Raw genomic sequence first — 19,013 nt, 5'->3', positions numbered from 1 at the left:
CCTCAGCTGGCCCAGAGGTGGTCAGCCCCAGCCCAGAGGGAAAAATAGAAATTTGGCTGCAAGGTTGGGGATTTGATCCCCCTTTCTTGTGCACTGCTGGGAGCTCTCCCTATATGGGAGGCAAAAACTGCGGTGATTCCCCTCATCCACCTACATGTATGCTGCCCCTGTGCTTCCCTTTTCTCTCTCTCTCGCAACAAATGAAAAAAAAGTAGGGTCCTGCTTTGCGAACAAAAGTTGGCAGGGCTTGTTGCAAAAAAAAGAAAAGAAAAAGAAAACTTCCCACTGCCACATGCCTATTAATATTTTTTTTTTTAAATGCAGGCTTGCAATGGGTCACCTGGGCACACAGTGAAGCAAGCACTTCGGCTCTGCAGGCATGCCAGGAAGGGGGCAGCTGCAATGCTTTCTCTTTAACTCCCCCAAGAATGGCCAAAATTGCACCCAAGAAGGCACAGCACAGATCTCTGTCCTTGCCTGAAGGTGGAGTAGCTGCAGTGTGAGAAGGGCCAGGGAGAGAGTGCTCTGTCACCCATCGTCCCTCAAAGCCAGAAATTGCCAAGTGGTCTACTCCACTGGGAACAGGGCTGGGGCAGGCATCTGCAGTTATGTTGCCCCTTGCCACCCACCAATACACTTAAGTTAAAATCAGGGTACTTACCTCTCTGGAATTTAGTCCCTACTACATGCAATGAACCTCTACCAGCAAAGATTTTTATGACCACAGCCCCTCTCCTTTCCACCCTCTCCAGGCCCATCATTGGCCTCTTTTTCTGCAGGGGGAGGAGGTCAACATAGCCATATATGGTCATATCACCCAATTTTAAAAAAATGTAAAACATATACAGAAAATTAATTAACTTCTACCCAATTGGGAAACTTTTCTGAGGTTGTCAAGAAATGGGTTCTTAACAAAACCCTTGTTGGGAAAGTCTGGTCTAACAGCTTGCCCCTGATTTATTATAATTTGAAATTGTTTTAACCTTGATGACATCACATTAGAAATAAAATAATGACGATAAGTGCACAGCATGAACCATGCCATTATATTTTCTGCATAATATGAACTTACTATTGCTCCTTGGTCACCTCTTTCTCCAGGGTTACCAGCTTTGCCCTGGTCAAATAAGAAAATTCCAATGTTAAACATGATCTAAAGAAATGCCTGATTAAACTTCCTACCCCATATATTAAAGGTGAAAGCATGTTACTTTTTTGGTACGCACAATTAGTCCAGGAATGCCTTTCTTCCCTTGGTCACCTCTTTCTCCCTGTGAAAAAGAAAGAACACAGAGCACATTTGATCAGGACCCTAAATCCTTCTTCAAAATCCTACACTACTGGCCTTTTAATCATGTATACAGACAGATTATGCAGGACTTCTCAGTTATTTGCTTTATTTTGAGAGCTGTACAATGTTTCCTGGTAAAACGCTGAAAAGCAGCTAACAAAGATAAAAACATTTTACAAAAATACACAATAAAACAATGACCATTAAACACATTAACTCCAAAATACATAGGGACAAGATTAAAGGAGTACACAGAGCTAAAAATGCCATTTTCTCAACAGGACGATGTTTATCTTTGGTTTCCATTGTAATAGCATCAGGAGTGCAGTTTCTGAAGAAGACTATCACTTACTTTAATGCCTTGTGTCCCTTGCTCTCCTGGAGGACCATCCGGGCCTCTTGGTCCCTGTAAATTAAACAGATCACTCCTAGTATTTAGAAAAGCCATTACAGTTGTAACCATGTATGTGTTTTAGACCAATGGTCTCCCTTGGTTGTCAGAATTTTCAAGTATGATATTCACAAAAAAAATCTATGTGAAAAAAATATTTCATAGGATCATATGACTCGCAGGATGCAATCCTCTGCAAAAGTGGGGATAAGCTCCAGTTAATTCATGGAAATTGCTCCTGAGTACATACACCTATTTTCTGCTGAGGTATGATTATTTGTACGTTCTCCAATTGAAAGCAAACCATTATTCAGAATAAATACTTGACTTCCTTTGTACTGAATTACAGCATTTACAAGTGGATCAAAGTTTTAAAAACAGCTTGTAAAAACACCCTGAATGCTGCACTAAACTTTCTTGGAGAATATATTAAAAAGTATTTAGGTTTGATAAGAAAGTACCGTATATACTCGCATATAAACTGACCAGGATATAAGCCGAGGCACCTAATTTTACCTGGGCAAAATCTGGGCAAATTTATTGACTCGCATATAAGCCGAGAGTGGGAAATGCAGCAGTTACTGGTAAATTTACATTAATTGAGGCACCAGTAGGTTAAATGTTTTTGAATATTTATTTCAAAGAAAAACAGTGAACTAGCTCTGTCAGTGCAAAAGAGGGCCAGCAAACCAGAGCAGAACAACAGTACCCGAAGTTGGCAACCTATTACAACAACCGCTACCAAACTGGGAGAATGGACTACTCTAACTACAGCTACAGTGCCCCACCCCAGAACAAAACACTGAAATAAAGAACGGTAAAACTGAACATTGAAAGAAAGAACAGTAAAAAAGAACTTTTAAAAGAAACACCATCCCAAGAAGGAAATGCAAACAATGCTGCACCTCAGAAAAAAAGAAGAAATAAACATTAGGGGAAACAGTAAATCCCAAAGCACCCCCAAAAGCCACCTCACCCCACCCCACCCACAGAAACCAAAAGAATAGTTTGGAAGAAGTAAAGGCAAAAGGAAAAAGAAGATCAGAGTCCCTCACTCAAACCATTGCTGTCCTAGAAGCAGCCAGAGCAAGCAAGCTTAAACTTACAGGAGGTTTGCAGAAGCAGTGTAACAACTGGCTGACTGGGAGCAGGCTGTTAGCTCAATTACCGTATATGCCCGCGTATAAGCCGAGGAGGACTTTTTCAATGTGAATACTGTGCTGAAAAACCTGGCTTATACACGAGTATATACAGTAATACTGAACGTATTTCAATCCCCCCTTTTTTCTGGAAAAAAGTTATCTTTTCCCATGGCTTCAACATTTCTGGAAATTGTATAACTCTAGTGTGGCATGGAACTGCAGTGATAAAAGGCCAAATGGGATCATACTGTAGCCTCATGTCTTCTGATTCTGCTGAGACTGAAAACTATAGAACACAACTGGGCAATCTTAAGCAAGTAACACTGCAAAGCATCACAGATTAGGTAGCCAGCAGTGCATTTTGATTGCTCCACTGTTTCAGGGAGTAAAATACCTGGACCCATTGCCAGACTTTCTAATCTAAGAACTTTACTCCACAAAAGTCCAGTAGGTACCAGAACCACTTTTCATTTAGTTGGCACAAATGATATGAACAGGGCTCCATAGACAGGGAAACTGGGAGGACAAAATTCAGAGGGCTCAAGTCATCTGGAAGGCCTTTGAATTCTGCATCATGCTGCATCCTCTGAATGTGTTTCCAAGGGGAGAGGGAGGAGGGGCCCCGCGTCCCCACTTCCCAAGCCTTTGGGGAGGGTGGAGGGGCGCCCACCGGCCTTCTCTGCGCCGCGGGAGCTGGCTCGCCGCGCCGGCTCCCAGGGCCCAGAGAAGGCTTTCTGCACCTCCGGGGATGGCTCGCTGCGCCATGCCCCCCCCCGTGAAGCCTTCGCCATGCTAGCGCCCATTTTATTTAGATATAAAATGGGCTTTATTTCTAGTCAGATATAAGTATCTTCATATCTGTCAGACTTGGTTATTTGAAAATATGATGATAATACATATTGTGAGAATATAAATCCCAGGAAAATACAATTGTGCTAGGAAAAGCTGAATGCAGCAGGAAAAGTCTGCAAGACATAAACATGGCTTTTCCTAAGAGGACATTTTGGAGGTTCTTAATTCACAGCATTACCATATTCAGAAGGAACTTGATGGCACTTATTCTGCAAGCAGAATAAAATAGTACTACTTACTCTTTGACCTTTTGGTCCCTGTGGTCCTGGAGATCCTCTTGGCCCTGAAGGCCCCTAAATATTTAAAAAGATTTTCAATATGAATAGTTCCAAAAGGCCAGTAATTCCCTTATGCTAAATTATATATTTTCAGTGACTGCATTCAGTTGTCATGACAGTTTATCTCAATCACTGATTGTTCAGAACTTTAAGTGCATTAGCAACATTATATAAATTTCTGGTCATCATACCACATTGATGTGACATTGATATAAACAAGACACTGATATGTTGTTGTTGTTGTTACGTGCGAAGTCGTGTCCGACCCATCGCGACCCCATGGACAATGATCCTCCAGGCCTTCCTGTCCTCTACCATTCCCCGGAGTCCATTTAAGTTTGCACCTACTGCTTCAGTGACTCCATCCATCCACCTCATTCTCTGTCGTCCCCTTCTTCTTTTGCCCTCGATCTCTCCCAGCATTAGGCTCTTCTCCAGGGAGTCCTTCCTTCTCATGAGGTGGCCAAAATATTTGAGTTTCATCTTCAGGATCTGGCCTTCTAAAGAGCAGTCAGGGCTGATCTCCTCTAGGACTGACTGGTTTGTTCGCCTTGCAGTCCAAGGGACTCGCAAGAGTCTTCTCCAGCACCAGAGTTCAAAAGCCTCAATTCTTTGACGCTCGGCCTTCCTTATGGTCCAACTTTCGCAGCCATACATTGCAACTGGGAAGACCATAGCCTTGACTAAACGCACTTTTGTTGGCAGGGTGATGTCTCTGCTTTTTAGGATGCTGTCTAGATTTGCCATAGCTTTCCTCCCCAGGAGCAAGCGTCTTTTAATTTCTTTGCTGCAGTCCCCATCTGCAGTGATCTTGGAGCCCAGGAAAATAAAATCTGTCACTATCTCCATTTCTTCCCCTTCTATTTGCCAGGAATTGAGAGGGCCGGATGCCATGATCTTTGTTTTCTTGATGTTGAGTTTCAAGCCAACTTTGGCACTCTTCTCCTTCACCCGCATCAACAGGCTCTTTAGTTCCTCTTCACTTTCTGCCATTAGAGTGGTATCATCTGCATATCTGAGGTTGTTGATATTTCTCCCTGCAATCTTGATCCCAATTTGTGACTCCTCTAATCCCGCATTTCTCATGATGTGCTCTGCATACAAGTTAAATAGGCAAGGCGACAGTATACAGCCTTGCCGAACTCCTTTCTCAATTTTGAACCAGTCAGTGATTCCATGTTCAGTTCTCACTGTTGCTTCTTGACCTGCATATAAATTTCTCAAGAGACAAATAAGATGCTCTGGTATTCCCATCTCTTTAAGAACTTGCCACAATTTGTTGTGCTCCACACAATCAAAGGCTTTAGCATAGTCAATGAAGCAGAAGTAGACGTTCTTCTGGTACTCCCTAGCTTTCTCCATGATCCAGCGTATGTTGGCAATTTGATCTCTAGTTCCTCTGCCTCTTCGAAATCCTGCCTGTACTTCTGGAAGTTCTCAGTCCACATATTGCTGGAGCCTAGCTTGTAGGATTTTGAGCATAACTTTGCTAGCATGAGAAATGAGTGCGATGGTGCGGTAGTTTGAACATTCTTTGGCATTGCCCTTCTTTGGGATTGGAATGTAAACTGACCTTTTCCAATCCTGTGGCCATTGTTGAGTTTTCCAAATTTGCTGGCATATTGAGTGTAGCACTTTTACTGCATCGTCCTTTAAGATTTTGAATAGTTCAACTGGAATGCTGTCACTACCACTAGCTTTATTGTTGCTCAGACTTCCTAAGGCCCATTTGACTTCACATTCCAGGATGTCTGGCTCCAGGTCAGTAACTACCCCATTGTGGTCATCAGGGATGTTAAGCTCGCTCTTGTATAGTTCTTCTGTATAATTTTGCCACCTTTGTTTGATCTCTTCTGCTTCTGTGAGGTCCCTACCATTTTGGTCCCTTATCATACCCATCTTTGCATGAAACGTTCTCTTCATATCTCCAATTTTCTTGAAAAGATCTCTGGTCCTCCCCATTCTATTGTTTTCTTCTATTTGGTTGCACTGTTCATTTAAGAAGGCATTCTTATCTCTTCTAGCTTTTCTCTGGAATTCTGCATTCAATTGGGTGTATCTTTCTCTTTCTCCCTTGCCTTTCACTTCCCTTCTCTCCTTAGCTATTTGTAAAGCTTCCTCAGACAGCCATTTTGATTTCTTGCATTTCTTTTTCTTTGGGATGGTTTTAGTTGCTACCTCTTGTACAATGTTGCGAACCTCCGTCCATAGTTCTTCAGGCACTCTGTCTATCAGATCTAATTCCTTAAATCTATTTGTCACCTCCACTGTGTATTCGTCAGGGATATGATTTAGTTCATACCTGAGTGGCCTAGTGCTTTTCCCTACTTTCTTCAATTTAAGCCTAAATTTTGCAACAAGAAGCTCATGATCTGAACCACAATCAGCTCCTGGTCTTGTTTTTATTGACTGGATAGAACTTTTCCATCTTTGGCTGCAGAGCACATAGTCAATCTGATTTCTGTGTTGACCGTCTGGTGATGTCCATGTGTAGAGTCGTCTCTTGGGTTGCTGGAAAAGAGTGTTTGCTATGACCATTGTATTCTCTTGACAAAATTCTACCAGCCTGTGCCCTGCTTCATTTTGTACTCCAAGGCCAAACTTGCCTGTTATCCCGGTTATCTTTTGGCTTCCTACTTTAGCATTCCAATCCCCCATGATGATAAGCACATCATTTTTGGGCGTTGCTTCTAGAAGGTGTTGTAGGGCTTCATAGAACTGATCAACTTCATCCTCTTCAGCAGCAGTGGTTGGGGCGTAGACCTGGATCACTGTGATGTTGAATGGTTTGCCTTGGATTCGAACTGAGATCATTCTGTCATTCTGGGGATTGTATCCCAAGACTGCTTTTCCTACTCTCTTATTGATTATGAATGCTACTCCATTTCTTCTGCGAGATTCTTGTCCACAGTAGTATACCTGATGGTCATCTGAATTAAATTCACCCATTCCTGTCCATTTTAGTTCACTGATTCCTAAAATGTCGATGTTCAGTCTTCTCATTTCTTGTTTAACCACGTCCAGCTTGCCTTGATTCATGGATCTGACGTTCCAGGTTCCTATGGAATAAAAATCTTTACAGCATCGGACTGTCTTTTCGCCACCAGTTACTTCCACAACTGAGCGTCCTTTCGGCTTTGGCCCAGCCGCTTCATTCATTCTGGCGCTACTCGTACTAGCCGTCTGCTCATCCCCAGTAGCATATTGGACACCTTCCGACCTGAGGGGCTCATCTTCCAGCGTCATATCGTTATGCCTATTGGAACTGTCCATAGAGTTTTCATGGCAAAGATACTGGAGTGGTTTGCCATTGCCTTCTCCAGTGGATCACCTTTTGTCAGAGCTCTCAGCTATGACCTGTCCGTCTTGGGTGGCCCTGCACGGCATAGCTCATAGCTTCACTGAACTACGCAAGCCCCCTTGCCACAACAAGGCAGCGATCCTTGAAGGGGGGACACTGATATATATGACCAGAAATGTTTGGTGTGCCAATTGAAGATAACTTTGTTAAATCCTCACTAGCTCACATCCCACCCACGGTGCAAGTGCTATATTATATATATATGCTGACATTTTCAGTGGGCACAAAGAAGAAAACACAAACATAAATAGCTCATAGCAATAGTGCATCTTAGGATATCACCTTAGTCTGTAGCCAATAACAGGTATCCTAAACAAGATTCTCGTATCTCAGGTTATACAGGCTGAAACCTGGCACCATTGCTCTGACTACTTCTGAATTTGGTTGGCATGGGAAAGTCTTTGTCATGCATATCTATAATAAGTGGATCTCGATAGTGTTGCTATGGACTCCACTACAGTTGTTATAGTTATGTCTCTTCTGAATATTTTATTTTGGAAGGTGATATAACAAGAGACCGCAGGATGGCAACTACATATGCAGACATTATGCTAGTGATGCACTACCAACCAGGGATTTGGAATTGTTATAGTCTGTTAAGAGCCTCTCGTGGCGCAGAGTGGTAAGGCAGCAGACATGCAGTCTGAAGCTCTCCCCAAGAGGCTGGGAATTCAATCCCAGCAGCCACTCAAGGTTGACTCAGCCTTCCATCCTTCCAATGTCGGTAAAATGAGTACCCAGCTTGCTGGGGGGGGGGGGTAAACGGTAATGACTGGGGAAGGCACTGGCAAACCACCCCGTATTGAGTCTTCTATGAAAACGCTAGAAGGCATCACCCCAAGGGTCAGACATGACCCAGTGCTTGCACAGGGGATACCTTTACCTTTATAGTCTGTTATGAACTACTTGGAACTTACATTTTCTGCTCTTTGGGCAATCTGTCTATCTGGGTCTATCTGTCTATCACCGCACACCCTCCCCCAACAAGGGTCTTGAGATAGCTGCATGCTGCCTATGACTGATTTTGCAATTATGATTTGCCACTGTATTTGCACCACATCAGATTCTAAATGTAGACTTTGAATTTCTGCTTAGCATTCTGCATCTATGTTTTTCTTCCGTCACTAGTTAAGACTTGGTGTGTTTTGCATTTTTGTCAGGAGAATGGGTAGTCCAGACTCTCATCATGACTCTCTCCCTCTTTTGCGGGGTGGGGCCTGAGCACACGCAATAGTGCATTCACACCATAACACAATAAAAAGAAATTGCACCTCCCAATTCCTCAATTCCTATGGCACTTGAATCACTCAAGCAAGGTGTATGTGTGTCCATGTGTGCTCAGTTACCATGCATAAATGAAGACAAAGCACATCAGTTGCCATTACACAACTGTTTATCAGTTACAAAGTGTCTTGTTGCACCTTAAATCATTAAAAGAAAGTCTGTTTATATGATGGAGGGGGAGATGGGGTAGGCAGGGGGAGGAATGCCCTCATTTTTTACCTAGGGTTAATTTTATGGAGCATTCCCAGAAAGTGAGCACTATTGTTATTGCAAATTCACATTGTATTGCGATCATGTTTAAATATTTTTATTTTTTTATTTTTATTTTATTTTTTAAATACCAAGGGGAAAGGGAGGAGGGTGAGAGGAGAAGCAGATAATAGGCATAATTGATATGTCATCCCTTGAGGTGGGAAGGGAGGAGGAAATAGAATCAATTTACGAGCTTCCTCACAGGATAACTGTGAACTGCCTTCCAAGGGGAGGGGAAGAAATAGCGGTTTCTGAGGATTCTCAAGCGGTGCAACAAACAGGGATTGCATGTGGATCTCTTTCTTAAGAGTCTGACTTTTGTGCAAAAGATTTGTCATTCCATGGGACTTTAGGAAGGCCACTGTGGCATTTTTCATGGCTGTGGAAAAAGTCTCTTTGTTTTCATTTTTGGTACATATTTGTGTGTATGTACGAAACCTTATATCACTTCTGGGCCTTTACTGGAAGCGACATAACAATGTGGCCAGTGTCACACTCCTCCCCCATGTCCCCACCCCAAACTCTCCTGCCAGTTACTATGCTTGGCCTGGCAAGCCTACTTACATGCAATCCTTGTGGCCCTATAGTCCCCGGTCCTCCTGGAGGTCCTGGATATCCCTGAAATGGAACAGAATATAGGTTGGTTGTCTGCTAGTCCAGTTGAACTTCAGTTGCTGAACATTCAAGAACCTTTTCCCATTATTGACTATGACTTGGATCTATATGCATGCTGCCAACTAGGAAAAGCCAAGACACCACTGCTTAGTTGAGTTTTCAATAACTTCCTTGGACAGGGAGGATACCAGAATGACTAAACGACTTCTCAGAAAGCAATTATTTAAGACTAATTACTTCCCTCATCTACCATTCAGTCTCTAATCTTGCACTTAAAGAAGAGGCAATGATTCTAAATGTCGGGCATGCTTGGTTTTCTTCAGATTTCTATACACATTCCAAGCTGGTTTTTCAATGCTCTTTGGTTCTAGTTCCGAACAATGTTTATTTATTTATTTAATTTATTTTCGCATTTATATACCGCCCTCCCCAAAGGCTCAGAGCGGTTTACATGGAACTGAAGGAAACTATACAGAGAACATTACATATAACTAATTATAATATTATTAACAGACTAGTAGTAAAGCCCACTGAAACAAAAATTCAGCGGGCGCTAGGGGCCTGGGGAGCATTTTTCCTCCCCCCCCCGATCTTCAAAAACGCTCCCCAGGCCCCGGGGAAGGCGATCCGCGGCCCGATTGGGCCCTCCGCTTGTCAGTCCAGGGGAAGGGGCCTATCGGCACCCTTCCTCATCCCGGACAGGGCCCGCCCTCGGGGCCCTTACTGCATTATTTCTTCCGCTCCGCGAGGAGCGGTTAAAGATAATAACAAGTAACTGCATAACATTTAACAATAATAATAAAACAATAATACAACAGGTCCAGGAGTCTTGGTGGATTTGGGGGGGGCAGGGGCCCTGCTGATGTTGTTGACTGATTGTGCCTGGCCTCAGCCAAATGCCTGGTGGAGAAGCTCCCTTTTGCAGGCTGCTTAGGCTCCGTCAGGGTTGGTTCCAACAGAGTTCCAATAGGGACAGTGGTTGCAATAGAAACAGTGCCTTGCATAATAATGATGCCAAAGCACTACATTAAAAATTACCTCACCTCAGTATGACAGTGAAAGTGGTAGCCTAGGACATTTATTTTAAAAAATATAAGCAGTTTCTGATTTATATTAGAATCTGATTTCTGATTTCTAAGAGCATCAGTCTGATGGGATAACTTCTCATTTGTCTTGTTAATTCACTCTCTCTCCATTGCAACATGATATTTATCACCTAAAAATAATGTGAAATGATCCTTAGATACATCTTAAAAATGGCTATTATATAAATGTACAAAATGCAAAAGTTCTTTCCAAAGCAAATCTTAACTAGCAATATTGGCTTCTCTAACTAGGTAGGGACAGAATAATTTTACATTTTGCTTTAATAAGTAGTCTAATGAGAAAACAAAGACTTGGTAGCTTTCAATTCTGAATTTTCATTTAATTTATATCCCCCCATCTGATATTCAATTAATTATTTACCATGACACCTTTTTCTCCAGGTGGACCCACTGGGCCAGGACTACCCCTCTCTCCCTTGAAAAAACAACAGAGAAACTTTATGATGTGCTGTTATTTTATTGGAACAAATTTATAATCCAGAGACACCTTTAAGACCAATGAAGTTTTATTCAAGGTATGAGCTTGTGTGTGCAGGCATATTTCCTCAGATACAATGTCATTTTATTGTTACAGTTCTAACAGTTATGATTATTTCAGAACACCATATTGCAGGGCCAAGAGCAGCTGATAAAATATTGTTATGCAAAAATAACAACTATGACAATAATAATAGCTTAAAGAAACATAAAGAAGGCTCACAACAATGGTAGGAGACAGTTTGGCTTAGAAGAGAATAAGAACTCTTTGCAATACATCACTTTTCACTAATCAAAGGAGTCCCAAGACAGCTTACAAATGCCTCTCCCCTCAACAGACACCATTACCGTTTACGCACTGGGAGCTTCACTGCACCAGCTCCCATGCAGGAGCAAAAATTGGGGGTGGATGAGGTGCACCGGACCAAATGCCCCCCCCTGTGGGTGCAGAAAGAGGTGGGGACGCGACTAAAACTCTAGCCTGCAGCCTGGCATGAAACCTCCAGTGCGTAAATGGTCCATGTGAGGTAAGTGGGGCTGAGTGAGTTCTAAGAGAAGTGTTCTGTGAGAAAAGCTCTAAAAGAACTGTGACTAGCCTAAGGTCACCCATCTGGCTGCATGTGAAGGAGAGAAGAATCAAACAGTCCTCTGCTCTTTAACCATGCTGGCTATCATCTAGAGAAAGTGACTTCCTAAACCCCAATCACTGAGTTCCACATACAGAAGGTAGAATAACCTGAGTTGTTAAATGTTCAGTCTTAATTCTGGAGCTACCAGAGCACACGCATATACAACAGAATTAACTAATACCTTTGGGGTGGATTCCAAGATCTTGTGAAGCCATAAATCTTATTTTATATGACTATTCCAAGCTTTGATCTGAGCCAAAGAGAAAGATTTGTATCCTGTTTGTGCAAACTGTGAATTATAACACTGCTATCCTTAAATCAACTCTTCCTTAAATCAACAAAAACATGCATTTTAACTAAAGCGACATCATTTTTCCCTTCAAACTTTTTCAGGACTTAAAGTTCACTTTCAATCCTTGCAGGCAAAACCGGCAAAACTTGACCTTTATACTATTTTTTACACCTGTTAATTATCATGGTACCTACAATTCAAACCGTCATCTTACTATTGAATGGAAAGATCACACCATTCCAGTGTGCATCGAGGCTGATGTGTGCATAATGCACATTCCAGTGTGCATTATATTAGCATGGACTATCCTACCCATCAAGGCAGTGTATCCCCAATTGTGCCAAGTAATACTAACACTCTAGTGCCTATGGCATTGTGATTGTGAAAACAGCACACTCATAATTTCCCTGGAGGAAAGCTACTATGTGATGTGCTGTTTCACTATAGTAAATATGGCTGGTGATACTGCCCGTCTATGAGACTGCATTTATTTGCCCATCATCATTCAAATTCCAAAGTCATATTTTAGTAACCAATTAATCGTGATTTTGTCTTTTGTAAGCTCAAGGGAGAAAGAGTCTTGAGGGCCTTCTCCACAGATGCAATATCCTTGATCTAAACTTTCTGTTCCCTGTACTTATGATTCTGGCTGAAATGGCTTTCAACTTTGCTCTAATTTCCTCCTTTTCCCCAGAAATGTCCTCCCTTGCATTCTGTGCCATATTTCCAGCACAGCTCATGGTACTTTGTCATTATAAATTAACTCAATAATTAGGTTCAGGTGAACGACAAAAGTTATGCTAAGCTTTTAACAACATCTTAAAATAACACTTTTTTCATTTTACAATGGATATGAAAGAATGATTTCAGCAATCCTTGGGAAATAAATGCCATGGTAATGATTAATATATATTTTATCTTTGTTTCCATTTGAATTTCAAAATTCATCATACAGGAGCATACAGCAACTAATCAGGAGCAAACTAGTTGACCAAACTTAAAGAGACTCCAAAATAAAATTAAAACAGGATAAAAAATAGTCCATGCAGGACCTGTAATCTTATATTTAAAATATTACTTAGAAGAAGAAGAAGAGTTGGTTCTTATATACCGCTTTTTCTCTACCTGAAAGACGCTCAAAGCGGCTTACAGTCGCCTTCCCTTTCCTCTCCCCACAACAGACACCCTGTGAGGTGGGTGAGGCTGAGAGAGCGCTGATATCACTGCTCGGTCAGAACAGCTTTATCAGTGCCGTGGTGAGCCCAAGGTCACCCAGCTGGCTGCATGTAGGGGAGTGCAGAATCAAACCCGGCATGCCAGATTAGAAGTCCGTACTCCTAACCACTACTACAAACTGGCTTAGGTTACAATGACATTTCATTTATCAATAAATAGTACTTTACCTTCTCGCTGGAACTTCCCAGTGGTCCAATTTCACCTGGCAAACCAACTGGACCCTACAGGAAAAATAAAATAGCTGAGCAGTTAATAACTTCACCAATAGCCACCTTTGTCTACATATCTGTGCCTCAACTCACATCAATGGTGTAAATGGACTATCCATGTACTATAAATGTTTTTCTCTGTATTCCTGAAATTAATAATATTTATCCCCGTCCTCTAGCTTTTTCATTATTGTACATTTGAAGCTTTGAGTTGAGAACTGGGAGACATGGAAAAGCTGACAAATGACTGCTTTACTGTCACTTTCATCCTAGCCTCAAACTGTCGCCGCCATAAATTCTTAAATGATATCTAAGATATCACTGAAGCAAGCTTAAAATTACTAGATCAAATCTCATTAGAAAATGTACTAATGGAACTCATTATCAGTCATACAGAAGAAATGCTAAGATACCTAAATGAAGCAAAGTATATGATTTACTTGACCAAGACCTTTTCCACATATTCCTCGTTTTTGCCTTTCTAAAGTGCTGAACTTTGAGTTTGGTTCTGTACTAATTTAATTACCGTATTTGCCGGCGTATAAGACAACTGGGTGTATAAGACGACTCCCCAACATTTCCACTCATAATATCGAGTTTGTTACATTACATTATAGTACTGTGGGCCACTATGGGCAGCTATGTCTATCCCAACTGAAGTGCACCCGGCGTATAGGACGACCCCCCCCACTTGGAGGCATGTTTTTCAGGGGAAAAGTCTTATACGCCAGCAAATACGGTATAATTTGGAGCTGTTCAATACTCAATACCTAATTAAGTACCTATCTCATTCCCATGCCTAATGCTTCCTCTAAACTTAAATTACTCATCAATCCAAACTATACCTAAACTGACTGAAACACTAACCCCAAAATTTTCCCTAATATGAATCTTAAAATGTTAACATTCCTTTACATTTAAAATAATAGAAAAAATATTAATACATCCTATGGACTTTCCTATAACCACGTCTCTAACTCTTCCCTATGCCTAATGTTCCCTGTAAACTTAACCACTCCCCAACCCTTGCTATACTTAAGCTAACCTATCCCCAACATTTACCCTAATATGAGTCCTCAATTTTTAATTTTTTTCCCCATGTGAACCAATGTAAAAATATATTGATACATCCCGTGGCTTTTCCTAATCATGTCCCTTACTCTTCCTAGTCCATCATGCAAATGTATTATTAAAATTACAACATGACTTGCTGAAGGACTGAGAATCCTAAAAAGAAAGAAAAATAAAAAAGAGAAAACAAATGTTTTATATTACTGTGTAGTTTATAAATTACAATTTCACAAAAAAAATTCAGATAAAATCCCATCAGGATCAGAACCATCCCTTAAAAACACTGGGTCAAAAATTAGGATTAGGCAAATTTGATAGCAGAAATCAGGCTCTAGATGGAACTGAAGTAAACAGCAGAAATATCAGAAAGGCAGGACCAAGCTCCAAACCCCTTGCTATATTCAGGAATATGTTATACGATCAGAAAACACCCAGGTCAGCATGAATCCTGAACAATACACTAATGAGGATTCAGGATGTCTATTCAGTGCCATCAAGATTAAGCTCTCTACAATGACTGGATATTTCCTTTCCAAAAGAAAACTAGTGGGCACAATAAAACACTTATCACCACAAAAACTTTTTGTTAAATTTGTTTAGGTGTTATTTCACTCCTTTGTTTGTTTGTTTGTTTGTTTGTTTTTGGTTTTGCTCTAGGAGATTAAAGTGGTTGTCCTCCAGAATGTTTACGGACTTTTGATACCGCTTCATTTATTTTCTATGTAATAGGAACTAAGAAAAAAAATCACATATTTTGCTGCAGGGTTCTCTGATGGCAGACACAACTTTTTTGAAGCCTTTTGGAAACATTTTTTTTTCTTAATGGAAAATTAATGAGTCAGTCCCACATCTAACACTTGCTCAAGGCAGGGAAAACATCCTGCCAGGGCATCTGATATTTGTTAGAAGTTGGAGTGCAGTAAAATAATTGGTAGCATATTGCATACTTACTGAGGAAAAAAATTAAGTATATAAAAATATTCTTTGGAATGACTATTTTAGGCAAAAGGATATAACTAGGCATTTTGACGGGAATCTAAATATTCAAAATAACCAGACCTTTTTGCTTCCTCAAACTTTCAACCTGCTAGCTCAAGTATTCACTGACTGAATGCTTTTTCAGAAATTTTCAAATAGCAATGCTTTTGAGCACCTGCCATAAGAAAACTGAAGAGACATATTTAGCTGCACTACATAACTACATTTCAAACCAAGGCCGAATTAAGAATAGTTCACAAATATTTTAAACACAGGCAACACCTAGGCCAGGTGATATGGATGGTCCCCTCTTTCCACCCTCACTATTAGATTTTTTGGGGGTGGGATGGGTGTTTGTGTAAAGACCACCGTGTTTCTGTGCTGCTGTTATGTTTTTACATCCTGTATTTTAATAGGGTTTTAATTGGGATTTTAGCTAAGAAACAATTAAAAGAATTTTAAAAGTTTAAAAAGATTGAAATACATACAATACATTGTATTTTAAACTGAATGGATTTAAATTGTAAACTAACTATAGTATAGTGTTTTATTATCTTGGAAATGGCTATATTGTATTTTAATGTGTGAGCCACCCTGAGCCTTAGTGAGAGTGAGAAGATTTCCACAATGAGTAGAAGAAGAAGAGTTGGGTCTTATATGCCACTTTTCTCTACCCGAAGGAGGCTCAAAGTGGCTTAGTTGCCTTCCCTTTCCTCTCCCCACAACAGACACCGTGTGAGGTGGGTGAGGCTGAGAGAGCCCTGATATCACTGCTCGGTCAGAACAGTTTTATCAGTGGCGAGCCCAAGGTCACCCAGCTGGATGTGTGTGGGGGACTGCAGAATCAAACCCGGCTCTCCAGATCAGAAGTCCGCACTCTTAACCGCTACACCAAAAATACCTTGCAGAAGGCAGCAACTTAGTGGGATCTCTTTGAGGTCTGGAAAAAGAAGGCTGCAGATCTGTTGAATGATCCGGGTTCACATCAATCAGAATTCAGCAGGATCGACAGGGGGGGGGGGGGATGTGAGTGCAGATTCAGCCCTGGACACTGGGAGTTCATTTCAGCTCCTTATTGTGACCACAGCATAATGGTACAGAGAAGTAAACTGAATTTATACAGAATTAAAACTGAACTGGGGAGCCCCTTGAAAATCCCAATTTATATACAGTGCAGCACAACAGATCTTCCCACTGGTGCACATTATTAGTCAGTTTCACTTTAAACTGATTGGATCCAGAAGTCAGGATCTAGCCATGCACTGGCTAATTACAGTGCAGGATTGCAATCCTGGCTCAGACCTCAAGCTTGGTTCTTGGTAGAACTACAGAGACAACAACTCCCTAGAAAGAACAGTATACTGAGAGGTATCTGAAATTAGTGTCTTGCATTCTGCAAGCACTAATCTGTTAGTGGTCCCTGGGTGTAGAGAGGTATGCCTGGTCATGACCTGGGCCAGAGCCTTTTCTTTTCTGGCCCTGACATGATGGAATGAGTCATGGGATAGCTGAGGGCCCTCACAGAGCTGTCAAAGTTCCACAGGGCCTAAAAATGGAGTTCTTTCATCAGGTCTTTAGTTAAGACCTGGTTGTTTAAGAATGTTGGGCCTTCCCCAGGTTTTTGCTACATCCTCTGTTGAACCTTTGTGGACATTATGGAGGGAGTGGATGAATTTATCCCTTACTTTTCTGCCATCTGGAGTTGAGTGGTTTTAAGATGGGGGATTTTATGTGTTTTATGTGTGAATGGCCACACAAAAACTTTTGGCTTGTCAGTATGATATGTTTTTATAATAGGCCCTCTGAAAGATAAAAAAACAACCATGATTCATGTGATTCTTAAAGGCTACAGTACACAGGATTTTAAGATGACAGTTGTATTGATAGAAAGAACTTCTACATGCCATGGTTTACAGCTTCTTTTTCTTCATATGTCTTATGTCTTTCACCTTACTGGGGCTGAGTAGGGAGCAACAATTAATGACTAGCAGAACGCGAGCTTTAGAAATCAGTATTAAATAGGGAATGTTCCTAAAATCAGATGCACTTGAATGATGTCTATCTTGCCCTCAGTATATATCACAACGATAAAAAGTATAGAAGATTCATAAATCAATTCCAGACACTATTATAAAAACTATTACTCCACAGTATTAAGAAAGAATGATTGTCTTTTATGGCCACTAATTAGAAATCTGTGATAGTTAGGTAAAGGTAAAGGTATCCCCTGTGCAAGCACCGAGTCATGTCTGACCCTTGGGGTGACGCCCTCCAGCGTTTTCATGGCAGACTCAATACGGGGTGGTTTGCCAGTGCCTTCCCCAGTCATCACCGTTTACCCCCCAGCAAGCTGGGTACTCATTTTACCGACCTCGGAAGGATGGAAGGCTGAGTCAACCTTGAGCCGGCTGCTGGGATTGAACTCCCAGCCTCATGGGCAAAGCTTTCAGACGGCTGCCTTACCACTCTGCGCCACAAGAGGCTCTTGATAGATAGTTATAAAGTACTAAATAAATAGGTATACTGAAAATTAATGCATGCGTGCATTCCACCTTCAAAAATCATCAGTTGCTTAGTGCACATGTTTCCCACTAGCAACATATCCTAATTTATGTATGAACTCCATCATACTGACAAGCCAAAATTTTTATGTGTGGCCTTTCAGCTGATTCCTTGCAATTTCAAAATCAATTTTATATCACAATAAAAGCATGGAGGCTCCACATATTTTTCTATTGTCTATTTAATTATGATGTACACTGCCCTGACCCATCTGGGAGGGCATTATATAAGTTCTATTATTATTATCATCATCATCATCATCATCATTATACAGAATTAAAACTGAATTGTGAAATAATATTTTAGTAATATAGAGGAAATGTTTATTATTCCATGCAATCCCATACAGCCTTGGGAAAAATGTATATCGTAGACTCCATTGGCTGTTAATTTAGAGATTTAGCCTGTTGATCCCTGAAACCCAGAAGTTCTGCAAGATTTCAAAATTAGACTTCTTTTTTCAGTGTGACAAATTCACAGTTCATGTAGGATGTAAGTATAATGTTGTAATCTGCTAAAACAGCTGCATTTCTTGGGTCATTATTATAAATTATTAGTAACTGAAGTTAGTTTTTAATAACATTAGATATGTTATGTGACCTGTTTTCTGTTTCTAATTGGAAAAGTCCAAGCGTTCCCAAACATTTCAAAGACTTTGCTCTAATAAGCATCTTTAAGCCCACAAAGAAACCGTAATCTACACTCTTTGCTATTTGGAGCAGAGAGAATTCTGATTTTTCATACCACATAAATCAGGTCGGGCACTTAACTGAGCTAAAATGAGTTTACCCAGGTGGTAGGGAAGTTTTTTTTTTAATTATTAGGCTTATATGCTATCACTCCTGGCTGGCTGGCTCGAGGCAGTTCACAACAGGTAAAAAATACAATCTAAAACCAGAAACAAACTAACCCCACCCAACCCATCCCACCCTCTCCTGCAGCACAATGGCTCGATATACTACCTCTCAACATATGATGGGGTGGTTC

General features: G+C 41.0%; 1 protein-coding gene across 7 annotated transcripts in view; it reads right to left on the bottom strand.

Annotated features, from left to right (window-relative positions):
* Positions 1 to 19,013, bottom strand: part of COL24A1 (collagen type XXIV alpha 1 chain) — a 234,520-nt gene that overhangs the window by 84,348 nt on the left and 131,159 nt on the right. For all 7 annotated transcript variants that reach the window (XM_077333120.1, XM_077333124.1, XM_077333121.1 and 4 more), the window contains exons 25-31: positions 13,374 to 13,427; positions 10,934 to 10,987; positions 9,416 to 9,469; positions 3,916 to 3,969; positions 1,644 to 1,697; positions 1,227 to 1,271; positions 1,073 to 1,117 (exon numbers count right to left, since the gene is read on the bottom strand). In XM_077333120.1, coding sequence (XP_077189235.1) covers positions 1,073 to 1,117; positions 1,227 to 1,271; positions 1,644 to 1,697; positions 3,916 to 3,969; positions 9,416 to 9,469; positions 10,934 to 10,987; positions 13,374 to 13,427 — 360 coding nt within the window. The remainder of the gene's footprint in view (positions 1 to 1,072; positions 1,118 to 1,226; positions 1,272 to 1,643; positions 1,698 to 3,915; positions 3,970 to 9,415; positions 9,470 to 10,933; positions 10,988 to 13,373; positions 13,428 to 19,013) is intronic.

Source organism: Paroedura picta, chromosome 4 (assembly GCF_049243985.1).
Source record: "Paroedura picta isolate Pp20150507F chromosome 4, Ppicta_v3.0, whole genome shotgun sequence".
NCBI classification, from domain to species: domain Eukaryota; kingdom Metazoa; phylum Chordata; class Lepidosauria; order Squamata; family Gekkonidae; genus Paroedura; species Paroedura picta.
Note: the sequence above shows the minus strand (reverse complement) of the source record. Positions and strands in the feature narration are given on the sequence as shown.